The sequence below is a fragment of the Polypterus senegalus genome, chromosome 16 (genome assembly GCF_016835505.1).
Source record: "Polypterus senegalus isolate Bchr_013 chromosome 16, ASM1683550v1, whole genome shotgun sequence".
NCBI classification, from domain to species: domain Eukaryota; kingdom Metazoa; phylum Chordata; class Cladistia; order Polypteriformes; family Polypteridae; genus Polypterus; species Polypterus senegalus.
In genome coordinates, this window is record NC_053169.1 from 90,252,833 (window position 1) to 90,268,344 (window position 15,512).

Below are 15,512 nucleotides of genomic sequence, written 5' to 3' on the forward strand. Positions count from 1 at the left end.
AAAGCGTGTTTTAGTCAGACGTCTCATGCTTTTAATCTCAGCACAGAAATCAATCACGGCCGAGGGTGGAATACTCATTCAAACTAGACGCATGCTTTTGTTTCCCCTGTCGAAACTTGTTTGCTGGCGTGACTGACAGAGATGTGGTGTTCACCAAGACAAGCAATACTAATTGGAATGCCGCACTGGAAAAGGAAAGGGGATTCCAAAAGCATGCATCTAGTCAATGCCGTTTAAATGCAGCAAAGAAATACAGAGAAAAAAAGTGTTGAAACTAAATTGTGTTTATTGGGAGGTAGGAAACAGGTAGGAAAAAAATCGATAGCACATTAAAAGCATAGGGGAAGTAGCACAGTTTCTGTGTGTGAATGAGCTTTCTGTTCGTGGGAGCACAGAATCCACCCAGTCTCACACAAGTAATGATGAAGACATGTATCCCAGTCTTTTCATTAGGGTTCCAGACTTGATGAAAATACAAAAAACATTCATCAACACACAAAACTATACATCTAGAAAACATACAAAATGAGATTATTAACACTCTTGCCAGTTTAGGTTTGTAAGAAGTGAAAAAGAAATATGAAAAGGCACAAATTCCTAGATTCTGTATCAAAAGCGATGTGACTCGAGATAAACGCAACATAGATAATCCATCAATAGTAATGCACTTTGTGTGCATCTCTGTTTCGGAGGAACATATAATTGGTTTGCTGGAGTTGACTCCACTAGATACTGAATATGTAACCACAGAGATAATCAGACATGTGCCCACTGGGGGTTACAGACCTGATAATATAATCAGCCAATGTTATGATGGAGCATCAGTCAGGAGTGGAAACAAGGGTGGAGTGCAGGCATTGTCGCAACAGAAGCTTGGTAGACACATTCCATATGTGCACTGCTATAACCATCAATTGCACTTAGCAGTGGCTCGTGCAGTTCAGGGGGAGCCATGTGCAAAAAACTTCTTTGACCACTCTGGGTCACTCTGTTCTTTTGTTCATCATTATTATGTAGCCCAGAATTATAATACCCCCTCACTTAAAAGGTTGCTAAAAATCCGGTGGACAAGTCATTCTGATGTGTCACAGCACCTAGTTAAAAATCGGGAGGCTGTCCTGAACATTTTGTCTGTTTCTGAAGATAATGGGGCTACAGTGACTACTTCCTCAGTGGCAGCAGGACTTCTAGTACCGTTGAGAAAATATCATTTTTTTAAGGTTGGGGAAAATTCCTAAATTAGCATCTTGAAGCCTGTAAATTCCATGTCGCAAGCCCAGTCTATAGATATGTGTTGTGCTGGGGAGGATATTCAAAGAGATGGTTCATGGTATGATTTTGAAATGTACCAGTCCACTTCTCCATGAGAACCATGACCAAACTGCTTATAGACAGCATTGTTCTCTCCACTGTTGGTCAGACTGACTGATTCTTTAGGTACTCCCAACCAGTTTTTGGGGAAATCCCTTCTGAACATTCTGGACAGAGTTATTGAAGAAATGGTAAATAGGTTTTGAAAGAAAAATCTTGACCTGATGAGAAGTGTAAATTGCGTTCTTCTTCAGACAAATTCTTTTCTAGATTTGACACTCTTGGGCAAACACCCCGACCCCCACCCCACAACCCCCCCCATCCTCACTGATGGGGATGCTTCAACCAATATTCAGAAACATGAGATTCCACTAACAAAAGCCATGCTGCTAAAGAAATTCTCCCCTGACAATTCTGAAAACCTTTCAACTATGTGCCAGCATAAACGGGTCTATAAGGAAGCATCTCCTAATCACGCAATGCATGTAACTGTATTGGTGATGGGTGCAAGAGTTCATTCTCTACGCTGTCGCATGTCCTGACCACTTTCTGTCACACCATGCTACATGACAGGAAAAAGGAAAAATTTGGTGATTTTTTGGCTCATGAAAAATTAATAACAAAAGGCATAAACACGGAAGAGTTTGTTCACGTTTTTACCCAAAAAAGCAGAAGACTGATGCTTTGAAGTGACTGTTTAAAGATTGCAGCAGGATCATTGGTAGCTTTCTATTTTGTCCACTTTTTCCTATCAAATAAACAAAGTCTCCATCTTTGTTTGCAAAGCCAGTTTGTTTATGGAATGGTAATTTTTTTGTTTTTTGCGCATCCGGAAAGTATTCACAGCACATCACTTTTTCCACATTTTGTTATGTTACAGCCTTATTCCAAAATGGATTAAATTAATTTTTTCCTCCGAATTATACACACGACACCCCATAATGACAACATGAAAAAAGTTTACTTGAGGTTTTTGCAAATTTAATAAAAATAAAAAAATTGAGAAAGCACATGTACATAAGTATTCATAGCCTTTGCCATGAAGCTTAAAACTGAGCTCAGGTGCATCCTGTTTCCCCTGATCATCCTTGAGATGTTTCTTCAGCTTCATTGGAGTCCACCTGTGGTAAATTCAGTTGATTGGACATGATTTGGAAAGGCACACACCTGTCTATAGAAGGTCCCACAGTTGACAGTTCATGTCAGAGCACAAACCAAGCATGAAGTCAAAGGAATTGTCTGTAGACCTCTGAGACAGGATTGTCTCGAGGCACAAATCAGGGGAAGGTAACAGAAAAATTCTGCTGCTTTGAAGGTCCCAATGAGCACAGTGGCCTCCATCATCCGTAAGCGGAAGAAGTTCGAAACCACCAGGACTCTTCCTAGAGCTGGCCAGCCATCTAAACTGAGCGATCAGGGGAGAAGGGCCTTAGTCAGGGAGGTGACCAAGAACCCGATGGTCACTCTGTCAGAGCTCCAGAGGTCCTCTTTGGAGAGAGGAAATCCTTCCAGAAGTACAACCATCTCCGCAGCAATCCACCAATCAGGCCTATATGGTAGAGTGGCCAGACAGAAGCCACTCCTTAGTAAAAGGCACATGGCAGCCCGCCTGGAGTTTGCCAAAAGGCATCTGAAGGACTCTCAGACTATGAGAAACAAAATTCTCTGGTCTGATGAGACAAAGATTGAACTCATTGGTGTGAATGCCAGGCATCACGTTTGGAGGAAACCAGGCACCGCTCATCACCAGTCCAATACCATCCCTACAGTGAAGCATGGTGGTGGCAGCATCATGTTTTTGATGTTTTTCAGTGGCAGGAACTGGGAGACTAGTCAGGATAAAGGGAAAGATCACTGCAGCAATGTACAGAGACATCCTGGATGAAAACCTGCTCCAGAGCGCTCTTGACCTCAGACTGGGGCGACGGTTCATCTTTCAGCAGTACAACGACCCTAAGCACACAGCCAAGATATCAAAGGAGTGGCTTCAGGACAACTCTGTGAATGTCCTTGAGTGGCCCAGCCAGAGCCCAGACTTGAATCCAATTGAACATCTCTGGTGAGATCTTAAAATGGCTGTGCACCGATGCTTCCCATCCAACCTGATGGAGCTTGAGAGGTGCTGCAAAGAGGAATGGGTGAAACTGGCCAAGGATAGGTGTGCCAAGCTTGTGGCATCATATTCAAAAAGACTTGAGGCTGGAATTGCTGCCAAAGGTGCATCGACAAAATATTGAGCAAAGGCTGTGAATACTTATGGACATGGGATTTCTCAGTTTTTCTATTTTTAATAAATTTGCAAAAACCTCAAGTAAACTTTTTTCATGTTGTCATTATGGGGTGTCGTGTGTAGAATTCTGAGGAACAAAATGAATTTAATCAATTTTGGAATAAGGCTGTAATATAGCAAAATGTGGAAAAAGTGATGCGCTGTGAATACTTTCCGGATGCACTGTATATTACCGTTCATGTTACATGCTATGTTCTAATCAGCTCATGCATTTGAGTTCCATATTTGCCTTTAATATGTTAGTAGATAAGTCAAAGTTTGTTTGATTAACAGTATCCACCCATCCATTAATCCATGCTTCAATCAAAAGCACCTCAGAGACATCACAAATAATAATAGTAATGGTAATAATACATCTTTCCTGATTGGAGAGATAACTATGAGAGCATAAAGGAGTGTTAAAATATTAAAATAAAGCATTAAAAATAAATATGTCCATGTACCCAACTTTCTGGTCACAAGCTGCTTCTGTGCTGTTGTATAGTCAATTGTGTGACAAGGTGCCCACTTAAAATTTCTTGTTGCCTCCCCCAAACCTGAGCAGTCTAGATCCAAGCTGGAATGGCAATGTAACTTTGGAAGAATAATTGCAATAGGGATAACTTCTCTTGTCCTGAGAATTGATCATTTTGCAAACCTTTTTTGCTTAGTTTTAATCACGGCCTTATTTTTTGACAATTAGAACACGATGGCTACTGTTATCTGATTTTATTTTTGATAAATAGATTTATGCTGCCTCCTTCTGTGTTGATGCCAATTTTTAAAGTGTGCCGTGTTCTTGCCTAGTGTGACTCTTTTTTTTTTTTTAATACTGTATTGTGTTCTGACGGTTACAAGTTAATGTTGTAATGGTTATATGTCACGGACCTTACATTACTAGGACTTTGTGCCGCTTACTTAGCTTCCATGCACTCTTCATACTTGGACTATGTGATTGAATTTTTAAATGGCTGTTTAAATGTTTGTGTGAAGTGGTTTAACAGTTTGCACGGTACACTTCTCTGAGGCTAGGGATCTACACTGGCAATCGGAAGGTTGCCGGTTCAAATCCCGTAAATGCCAAAAGGTACTCCGCTCTGTTGGGGCCTTGAGCAAGGCCCTTAACCTGCAATTACTGAGCGCTTTGAGTAGTGAGAAAAGCGCTATATAAATGCAAAGAATTATTAATTATATTATTACTTCTGACTACAGATATTTCCAAATTGTGGATGATTTTTGTGTTTTGGGTATTTAAACATCTAAAAAGTGCCAGGTGAGCTAAGATCAGCATTCTGGAAGCAGCTATAAACAGAAAAATACATTAGAACCACAGTTATGTAAAGTAATGTAAGCCGATACTACCTTGGGCTTTAAACTTTCTTTAAAAAGTCCTTTACAGTTTGTTTTTTTTTATTTGGTTTTATAGCTGTTCCTTGTTTCTTTGCTGCAATGTTCCATACTCGCCTCAGCATCAGAATGTCCGCAAAAGTGCTATTTTAGTGGCGTTTAGACCGTCTGTGCGAGAAATTTTGTGTGTCCCCGTAGTGGGGACATAGCACTGCCACTGAGTGTTCCCATTTGCCACTTCTGCCTTTAACATCGTGTGGCTACTGTGGTCCCCGGCCGGGCTCCAGGAGGACGTGAGGAGGGCTTGTGCTTCCTCCAGACCGCGAGGGGGCGTCCGTCCTGGTTTTGTTGGGGACCACGGGTGGAGGGCTTGGAAGCCCAGCCCTGTAGGGGCCCGTGGTCACCGGCAGGCGGCGCCCAGATGCCGGTTCATCCCGTACGGTCCTCGGCTGGGGCTGGAGCCCGGCCGGGACGCTTTGGAGGACCAGAGGAGGGCGAGTGCCTCCTCCAGACCGAGTCGGGGCATCCGTCCTGGTTATGCAGGGGGCCTCGGGTAGGGGGCTTTGAAGCCCAGCCCTGTAGGGACCCGTGGCCACCGCCAGGCGGCGCCCAGTGCCTGTTTATCCCGGGAGCCCGGCACTTCCGCCACACCAGGAAGTGCCGAGAGGAAGACGACCGGGGAGACACGGACGGCTTCCGAGTGCGCAGCCGGCACTTCCGCCACACAGGGGTGTGGCCACCGCTAAGTGCCGGGAAGCAGCTGGAACCCGTCCGGGTTCCCATAAAAGGGGCCGCCTCCCTCCAGTCGGTGGTGGATGTCGGGAGATAGCAGGACTGAACTGGAGAGAGAGGACGGGAGGTGGCCAGGAAGGCACAAAGACTGTGGGCCCTGGACTTTGGGGGATTCAGTGCAAGAGGCACTGGGGCTTGTGAGTGTGCACTGGACTTTTATATTGTAAATAGTGTAAATAAACAGTGTGTGGGTTGAAAATATGTTGTCCGTCTGTCTGTGTCGGGGCCAGCGTTCACACTACCCACTGTTATAAAATATTTGGACTAAAGTTATGACTTTAGTTTCCCTTCAGCCTTTCTCTGTCAAAATATGCATTTATTCTGAACTGACGGGCATGCTGAGGTATACAGTTAGGTCCATAAATATTTGGACAGAGACAACTTTTTTCTAATTTTGGTTCTGTACATTACCACAATGAATTTTAAATGAAACAACTCAGATGCAGTTGAAGTGCAGACTTTCAGCTTTAATTCAGTGGGTTGAACAAAACGATTGCATAAAAATGTGAGGGAACTAAAGCATTTTTTAACACAATCCCTTCATTTCAGGGGCTCAAAAGTAATTGGACAAATTAAATAACTGGAAATAAAATGTTCATTTCTAATACTTGGTTGAAAACCCTTTGCTGGCAATGAGCCTGAAGTCTTGAACTCATGGACATCACCAGATGCTGGGTTTCCTCCTTTTTAATGCTCTGCCAGGCCTTTACTGCAGCGGCTTTCAGTTGCTGTTTGTTTGTGGGCCTTTCTGTCCGAAGTTTAGTCTTCAACAAGTGAAATGCATGCTCAATTGGGTTAAGATCAGGTGACTGACTTGGCCATTCAAGAATTTTCCACTTCTTTGCTTTAATAAACTCCTGGGTTGCTTTGGCTGTATGTTTTGGGTCATTGTCCATCTGTATCATGAAACGCCGCCCAATCAATTTGACTGCATTTAGCTGGATTTGAGCAGACAGTATGTCTCTGAACACCTCAGAATTAATTCGGCTGCTTCTGTCCTGTGTCACATCATCAATAAACACTAGTGTCCCAGTGCCACTGGCAGCCATGCACGGCCAAGCCATCACACTGCCTGACTCCACCGTGTTTTACAGATGATGTGGTATGCTTTGGATAATGAGCTGTTCCACGCCTTCTCCATACTTTTTTCTTGCCATCATTCTGGTAGAGGTTGATCTTGGTTTCATCTGTCCAAAGAATGTTTTTCCAGAACTGTGCTGGCTTTTTTAGATGTTCTTTAGCAAAGTCCAATCTAGCCTTTCTATTCTTGAGGCTTATGAGTGGTTTGCACCTTGCAGTGCACCCTCTGTATTTACTTTCATGCAGTCTTCTCTTTATGGTAGACTTGGATATCGATACACCGACCCCCTGGAGAGTGTTGTTCACTTGGTTGGCTGTTGTGAAGGGGTTTCTCTTCACCATGGAAATGATTCTGCGATCATCCACCACTGTTGTCTTCCATGGACGTCCAGGTCTTTTTGCGTTGCTGAGTTCACCAGTGCTTGCTTTCTTTCTCAGGATGTACCAAACTGTAGATTTTGCCACTCGTAATATTGTAGCAATTTCTTGGATGGGTTTTTTCTGTTTTCACAGCTTAAGGATGGCTTCCTTCACCAGCATGGAGAGCTCCTTTGACCGCATGTTGTCTGTTCACAGCAAAATCTTCCACATACAAGCACCACACCTCAAATCAACTCCAGGCCTTTTATCTGCTTAATTGATAAGACGTAACGATAGACTTGAACACACCTACCCATGAAATAGCCTTTGAGTCAATTGTCCAATTACTTTTGAGCCCCTGAAATGAAGGGATTGTGTTAAAGAAATGCTTTAGTTGCCTCACATTTTTATGCAATCTTTTTGTTCAACCCACTGAATTAAAGCTGAAAGTCTGCACTTCAACTGCATCTGAGTTGTTTCATTTAAAATTCATTGTGGTGATGTACAGAACCAAAATTAGAAAAAAGTTGTCTGCCCAAATATTTATGGACCTAACTGTAAATTCTTTTTTTTTTTCTGCAGTCATAAAATGCCATCAAATTTTACATCTATGCCAGCGGTGCCTTTCTTAGCCTAATTATTTTTTGATTGTAACTGAAGGTCAGTGGCGTCAAGTGACAGTTATTTATGAAGTATGTCTTTGTCTATTCTAGGTAAAAAAAAAAAAATGCTGCTGATTGTATGCTAATAACTTCTTCAAACCATTGAAAAGATACCAGCCGATGTGTTATGCTATTATAGTGTGAATGCTGATGCTACATTTTTTAATTAAAGGTTTCTGAAATCCAAATTTACAGATATGTTTAGATAGCATAAGATATACTTCATTCAGAACGTCACAGTGAAGTTTGTAAATGTGTTGAGGTTTAGGTTGGGAGCCAGCGCTGATACAGCGTGTTGCCGCATCCAGCACATGACGGACCACCTGGATTGGAACCCGAGTGCACCCATGCAATGTGTACCAGATGAAATTAGTTTAGCCGAATGCTTTTGTACTTAAAGATTACCGTTAAAACAGCATGGACACCATTTTATGCCGCCTCCTACCTTGTTAATGCCAAGTTTTAAAGTGTGCAATGTTCTTACCTAGTGTGCCAGTAGAGATTCGCCCCTCGTTTGTGTACTACATTGTTTTGTGTTCTAATGGTTACAAGTTAATGCTGCTATTGTGGACAAGTTGTTCACTTTGCTTTGTAGAAACTGTTCCTTTTTTTACGTGACATTACTTTGTCATTAAATATTTTGTCACCTTTGTTGTCCCTATAATTTCTTAAGCATTTTACATACCTGCAAATCTTGTGACTTCTGCTGTAGTTGTCAGTGCTGTATTTAGTGCTGCTCTCTCTTGAGCTACTAAGCCTGTAGTGATGTAAAATGATGAATGTGGCTCAGTGTTCCCTTTTCATGTACCGTTACCTGAAAATGCATGTAACCTCCCAAATGCAGCGTCCCTGCTGTTCAGATGATCAAAAAATAGAAAGGAAAACCATCTTTGCAGTTAAGCGACACACAGAGTTGGTTGCTAGTCTGGCAGTTTTTTGCTCTACAGGTGGCAGTCTTGTGTTGCTTACCACATACAGAAGAACAAGTGTCCTTTTTTTTTTGCATGGGGAGAGGTTCCTCTTTGATGTTTTAATTATTTTGCTGTACATATGCTGTATTGTGCAGCTGTGCGATCCAGCTCTCATTATTTCCTAGCAAGATAGATTACTGGCATGTAGCTTCAACTAGGTAGAACCATCTGCTGCCAGCAGTCGTCCTAATATACAGTTAAATTGGCTGTCCTCTTTTGGCCAGAGTAATAGATTATAGAATTTCCAGTCCAGAATTAATAGATTAATTGTATTTTCCAGATGCTCTTTCTATTTCAGATGGTAAAGATGGCAATATGACTTGAGTTCCTCAAGTATTTCCTTCTCCAGGAATAGCTTTCCTAGCAAGCAACACTCTTCAGTAGTTTAGATTTAGCAGATAACAACTCATTTTTCTATTAAAGAGTTGCTGTGCAGCCAGTGATAGTTTTTCTGTTTTGTATAACATATGTTGAGCTTTACACCAAAGGAGACCTAATGGAGCCAAGCTGCTTCCCAATCTAATCGTCACCCCTGCTTCTCTCTTACAGACAGCCAATGGCAATGTGGAAGCGAAGGTGGTCTGCTTCTACCGCCGGCGGGACATTTCTAACAGTCTGATCCAGTTGGCAGACAAGCATGCAAGTAAGTGTCATGAGGAAATGTGGAATTGGCTGGCTGTGATAGGGGTGATGATGTGGAACTGAAACACCTCTGGAAAGACATTGCTGACTTTCATGTGCTTCACCTTTAAAATAAATAACATGGGATGTCTAAGTAAATGGAAGGTGGAACGCTTACCGTCACTTACTGTGTGTATGATGTGAATGACAAATGTGGGCATGAATAATTGGGAATAATGTTGGTACCCTGCTTTGAAAAAGAGTGTCCTATGGTGAGGCAATCAGTCACTTTGCTTCCCTGGTGTTTATTCTTCCACAAGTCTGCAGCTTGATGCCTCTGTGGTGACCCTGGACCTGTAACAACCGTCTGCACCTGGCACCTGCTGTTGTTATTTGTCTACCAGCTGCAGTGCAAAGTATCAGAGGTGGCCAGTCAGGAGCATGTGGTTTTATAATAAAATCAAAAAACTGAAAAAAAATAACTACACTCTTTTCTGTTGACGTGTTTCATTATAAATGAGGCTTTCAGTGTTACAATTTTTCATCTGAGTCAAGCTAGATGTCTTAATTCAGGTATGTGGAAGATAACATTTGTCTCATCCTTAATTCGCCAAGGAGGCTGTCAGAAAAGCCCTTTAGTGTTTAAATTTTAATGCATGTTTACTTGAATATTGTGGTAGATGCATCAATAGCAGTGGGGAGGTTTAATTGAAGTCAGTCTACGGCCATTCATACTAGATAGCAAGAATTCAGACCACCAAGAATAAAAAAGAAACGGCTGTCTCTTTCTACAAGAAAATAATAGATTTGCAAGAATAATGTATTATATTAAACATTTATTCCAGTGTTTCTTTACTTATAAGCAAATGCTCTAAAAGTCCTTGTTATCTTGGTACTGTATTGTTTTAAGTTATTACTGCATTTAATGATTGTTCACAATGTTTAATTCATTCCAGTGTCCATACTGAAGTGGTCTGATGACTGATACTTGGCCAAAACGAACACATGCATAAAACTGTCTGTCATTTTGTAGCTTTTAAACATTTGGTTTAATTTTTCTTTGGAGGTCTAATTTAATTTCACCAGAGGCAGTCTGAAATTCTGCTGCAGCGAGACCACTGCATTCATTCATGCCAAGCACTTATCATTCTCAAGAAGAAGAGCAAGTATAATGCAGTGTGTCTTTTTGTGACTGTGATGCCTATAATTGATGACAAACCTTCATTAAGGATTGAGGAGTGGTTATGCACTTTCAGAATGAAGCTCACTTTTTATGTAAAAGACATCATTATCCAATTTGATTTAGCAAAGGAAAAAAAATAGCGAGATATTTAAATGTACTGCGTGTGTGTGTGTATAAATATAAGTTTCTGTCTCTCTGTGTGTGTGTGTGTGTGTGTGTGTGTGTGTATGTTTTATTTTATATTTACTAGGGGGGTTCCCCCCCTTCTCGATTTGTTCGCCAGCCACTTCACGTCTCTGCCACTCGTGTTGTGAAGAGGGGAGCTGAACGCACCCTGAGGAGACGCGGTCACTCCCCCGAAACCCCCTCTTAAACAGTGATACAATGAGAAACAAATATATATATATATTTTTTTTTATCTCCTCTTTTCTCAATCAGCTGCTGGATTGCTGCTGCTGCTGTGCCGCATGATCTGCATCTTGTGCAGCACTACGAACATTTAAAAGCCTGTACAGCAGCTGTCCTACTCTTTGTGTTTTATTTCTGGCCCCGGGCATGGTTAAATCTTTTGGCACAAAGTCCCGTCTCATGAGACGTGAGTTCTTGGATGTTTTTTAGAAAACCTGTTTACGACCTTCTAAGTACGTTTTTTTAACATTATTAGAGTCCTCTAGACAAGAAATAACACCCTTTAGTCAAAAGTTTAAACTGTGCTCCATGACAAGACAGAGATGGCAGTTCTTTCTTACAATTAAAAGAATGCAAACGTATCTTCCTCTTCAAAGGAGTGCGTATCAGGAACAGAGAATGTCAGAAAGAGAAAAGTAAACAATCAAAAATCAATAGGGCTGTTGGGCTTTTAAGTGGAAGCACCGCGATAAAGCGGCCACAATGAAGGGATCAATGTGAAGGTAGTCTTTCAGCATTTTTTAGAGGAGCGTCAGTATCCTCTGTGCAAACAGCCCCTCTGCTCACACCCCCTCCGTCAGGCAGAGAGAGTGAGACAGAGAAAAGCAAACAATCAAAAATCAATACGTGCTGTTAGAGCTTTTAAGTGTGCGAAGCATATCGTATATCATTGAGGAGTTTTATTTAATATGTAATACATGCTCTGATTGGGTAGCTTCTCCGCCATCCGCCAATAGCGTACCTTGTATGAAATCAACTGGGCAAACAAACTGAGGAAGCGTGTACCATGAATTAAAATACCCATTGTCTGCAGAAATCCACAAACCAGTGAAAAATCCGTGATATATATTTAGATATGCTTGCATTTAAAATCCGCGATGGAGTGAAGCCACGAAAATCCAAGCGTGATATAGCGAGGGATCACTGTATTCCTTTTATAATTTCTTCCTCTCTGTCATCAGATCTATAATGTTGTTTTTGTTTTAGTGAGATTCTCTTATGCTCCTCTTCACTCAGGCTTGTGCATTCTTCAACTTATGGACTAAGATCAAATGTGATCTATCAGATCAAATGTGAGGGTTAATTAGCAATCAGAGGGACTTCCAGCACTCACAGTGCTATACCTGGTGAGCCAGGGTTGAAAATCTCTTCTGAAGTGGGCCCTGCTTGGGTATATCTTCCTTCTAATTTTACTGAATTTTTATAACCTGAAAATTAATAAAACAAAAATATTGCATATATGAAAGTTAGGAAACACTTTCAGATACATTTATTAACTTTTATAAAGGGTTTTTGATAAGGCTTACAACCATTAGGTCTCTATTTATCTTCCGTAATATATATATATATATATATATTATATATTATATTATATTATATATATATATATATATATATATATATATATATATATATATATATATATATATAATATATATATATATATATATATATATATATATATATATATATAATATATATAAAATATATAAAAGAGAGAAATTTAATTGGATTCGACTATGAAATCAGATGGCCTGGATATGCTCCTTGATATATTGTTTATATTATCTGCTTCTCTTGACCTCTACACTGAGCAAATGATTACTGCACTGAGCCACAAAACAATTTTATTGTCTACTTTTTTCCTTAATTAGTTTTTTTATATATATTTAAACTACCAGGGAAAAGTTATACAAGTGGAAAATACATGAATGACCTAAAGTGTTGAAAATGTCAGCAGTAAACTGCCAAAGGTTTAAATTTAAAGTTTAGTTTAGCAAAAACTGAACAAAATGGAAATTTCAGAATGTTACAAGTGGTCCTTCTTCAGGGAACAACGAATAGGTTATAGCAATTAAAGTAAATTAGGTCCTGCAAGTTAAAGCAAACAACTTGCACAGGTGGCTCAACTTCGGTTGATTACTTAAAAACTCTTTGTCTATCTGAAGTGTCCTTTTTTTCAGTTTTTACTAACTGAAACTTTAAGATTAAACCTCTGGCAGTTTACTCCTTACGTTTTCACCATTTTAAGCCATTTGTTGCATTACAGCTGATCGAATTTGAAGAAAAACTGAGGTGTTCTAAAATGTATCACTGGTAGTGTACCTCATATAATTTGTGTTATTTGTGAAGGCTTCATTTCTTTAAGGTAAAGGTTTTCAAATAATTGTGCTATGTGCTGTGCCATAACATTAACATACGAGTTATTGTAAATTGTAAATGCAGCTTTAGTGACACTTTAATGTGTTTCAGTGTGTATGTGCACAATGAGTAGCCACCAATTATCCTGAAAGTATCCACCCATCCATCATCCAACCCGCTGTATCGCAACTACAGGGTCACGGAGGTCTGCTGGAGCCAATCCCAGCCAACACAAGGTGCAAGGCAGGAAACTAACCCCGGGCAGGGCGCCATTCCACCACAGGGCACACACACCCACCCACCAAGCACACACTAGGGACAATTTAAAATCGCCAGTGCACCTAACCTGAATGTCTTTGGACTGTGGGAGGAAACCCACGCAGACACGGGCAGAACATGCAAACTCCACGCAGGGAGAACCCGGGAACCGAACCTTGGTCTCCTAACTGCGAGGCAGCAGCACTACCCACTGTGCCACCGTGCCGCCCATACTGAAAGTATGTAATTCTAAAATAAGTGTTTATTTAAAAATTAGACTTTCAAAGAAAGTTTTTCCCCTCCAATAGTTTTAAAAATTGTTTCCTGCCATCCTCAGTCATCAACCAGTTGTCAATGAGGAACATGTATTATTTACTTGATTCCAATGACCTAGCGGTCATGAGTGTCTTGCATAGGTTTAGTGGTTACCAGTGTCTATGTGTGTTTTTTTTTTCCTTTTTTTAACCTGATGTGACTGGCCTGCCCTTAATTTCTTAATTAGTTTTGTCTGCTATCATGTTTTCAGAGGACCTAGAGGAAGAACGGGATGTCCCAACTGAGCCAGAGCTGTCAGAGAAACAAAGACACCAGCTGAAGCACCGCGAGCTATTCCTCTCCCGCCAGTATGAATCTCTGCCAGCCACGCACATTAGGTGGGCATCACTGTGATTTTTCCCACTGTCAAAAATGCAATACTTACATTTATATCATTAACTTTCCACATTGCAGAAAGAACAGCAAAACCCTATGTTTATGTAGATTGTGTGAGGAAAATGTGTTTCTAAATGTTATCACTACTGTTTTCAGAGGGAAGTGCTGTGTGGCTTTGCTGAATGAAACCGAGGAAGTGCTCTCCTACCTGGAGAAAGAGGTACACACAAGTCACTAATGATATTCAGGGGGTTTGAGTTAAGAAAGGAATTATGCTGGGCACAGTAATAAGCAATGCTTTCTGAATTAAAAAAAAAAAAAAGAAAAAAAAAAGAAATGGTTAATGGGTATGCTGGGTAGAACAGGAGCTATATTGTAGTTACATGATGTCTAGATAAAGTAATTTTCAAATGAATGCAGTGGCTAATGAGGAAAATCTTCTACAGGACACCTTTTTCTACTCCCTCGTATATGATCCCAACCAGAAGACACTGCTTGCAGACAAGGGTGAGATCAGAGTTGGGCCAAGATTCCAGGCTGATGTTCCAGAGATGCTGAAGGAAGGTAAAGAGTTATGACTTCAGTCCCACTTTTGATGTTTCCAGATGTTTAATTTATGAAGGAAACATCTGTCCATTCTTATAACACACTGATGAAATTCAGTCTCTATGTGGACTTTAAGTTGAAACAAATGTAGTTCCTGAAACACAGGAATTTTTCAGCATATATGGAATTTTGCAGATTTTCTTCTTACTGCATAATAAGATTGTGATGGAATAGTTATATTTCTTATCAACTGGGTGCAGTTGGGATTGGATACTAATTCTGCTCTCTTAAACTTTAATGGCTACCTTCAGTTTTATTCATTGTAGCACTTGAAGCAAAAAGCTGGAATAAAAGGCTCAGTCAGGTTGGTAAAAGAGGTGCTGAGGCGTGAAATTGAGCGCCTAAGTAGCAATTCATAGAATCTTTGTAGTTTAGATGACCACCTAACTCTGGAAACCCTCTTAATAAAATATCCCCACTTTGAAGATGCAATTTTAGTGCCCTTCATCCAGGGAAAAAAACTGCTTATGTGACCCAATGTTCTGTTTAAGTCATTCAGAGATGCGGCCAGGCCTTCCAGTGAAAAAATAAGAAAGAAAGCACGATGCCATGCCATTTTTATAGTGGCCTTCTGCTGGTATCCATCCAAAGAAGTGCCAGGGATGCCCTGTTTGAATGTGTCTTGTGATGATAATGTGTGTATGATTAACACAGGTGTTTCTTTAGCTGCAGTATATTTCCGTGCCCAGTTTTTATAGGTTATTATTTTAAGAGGTTTTAGTTTGGCCTCTTGATTGGTAACTCTGCGGCATGTTCATTTCTAAACATTTGAATTTGTTTGGCATGCACCAGGGATAAAAAAAAAAATGTTCTTTTCATCCTTTTGGACTACATCCTAGCCTAAACAACCT

General features: G+C 40.6%; 1 protein-coding gene across 1 annotated transcript in view; it reads left to right on the forward strand.

The window, feature by feature from the left end:
• Positions 1–15,512, forward strand: part of mta3 (metastasis associated 1 family, member 3) — a 72,688-nt gene that overhangs the window by 32,593 nt on the left and 24,583 nt on the right. The window contains exons 3-6 of the mRNA XM_039738321.1: positions 9,342–9,435; positions 13,931–14,057; positions 14,212–14,275; positions 14,502–14,619. Coding sequence (XP_039594255.1) covers positions 9,342–9,435; positions 13,931–14,057; positions 14,212–14,275; positions 14,502–14,619 — 403 coding nt within the window. The remainder of the gene's footprint in view (positions 1–9,341; positions 9,436–13,930; positions 14,058–14,211; positions 14,276–14,501; positions 14,620–15,512) is intronic.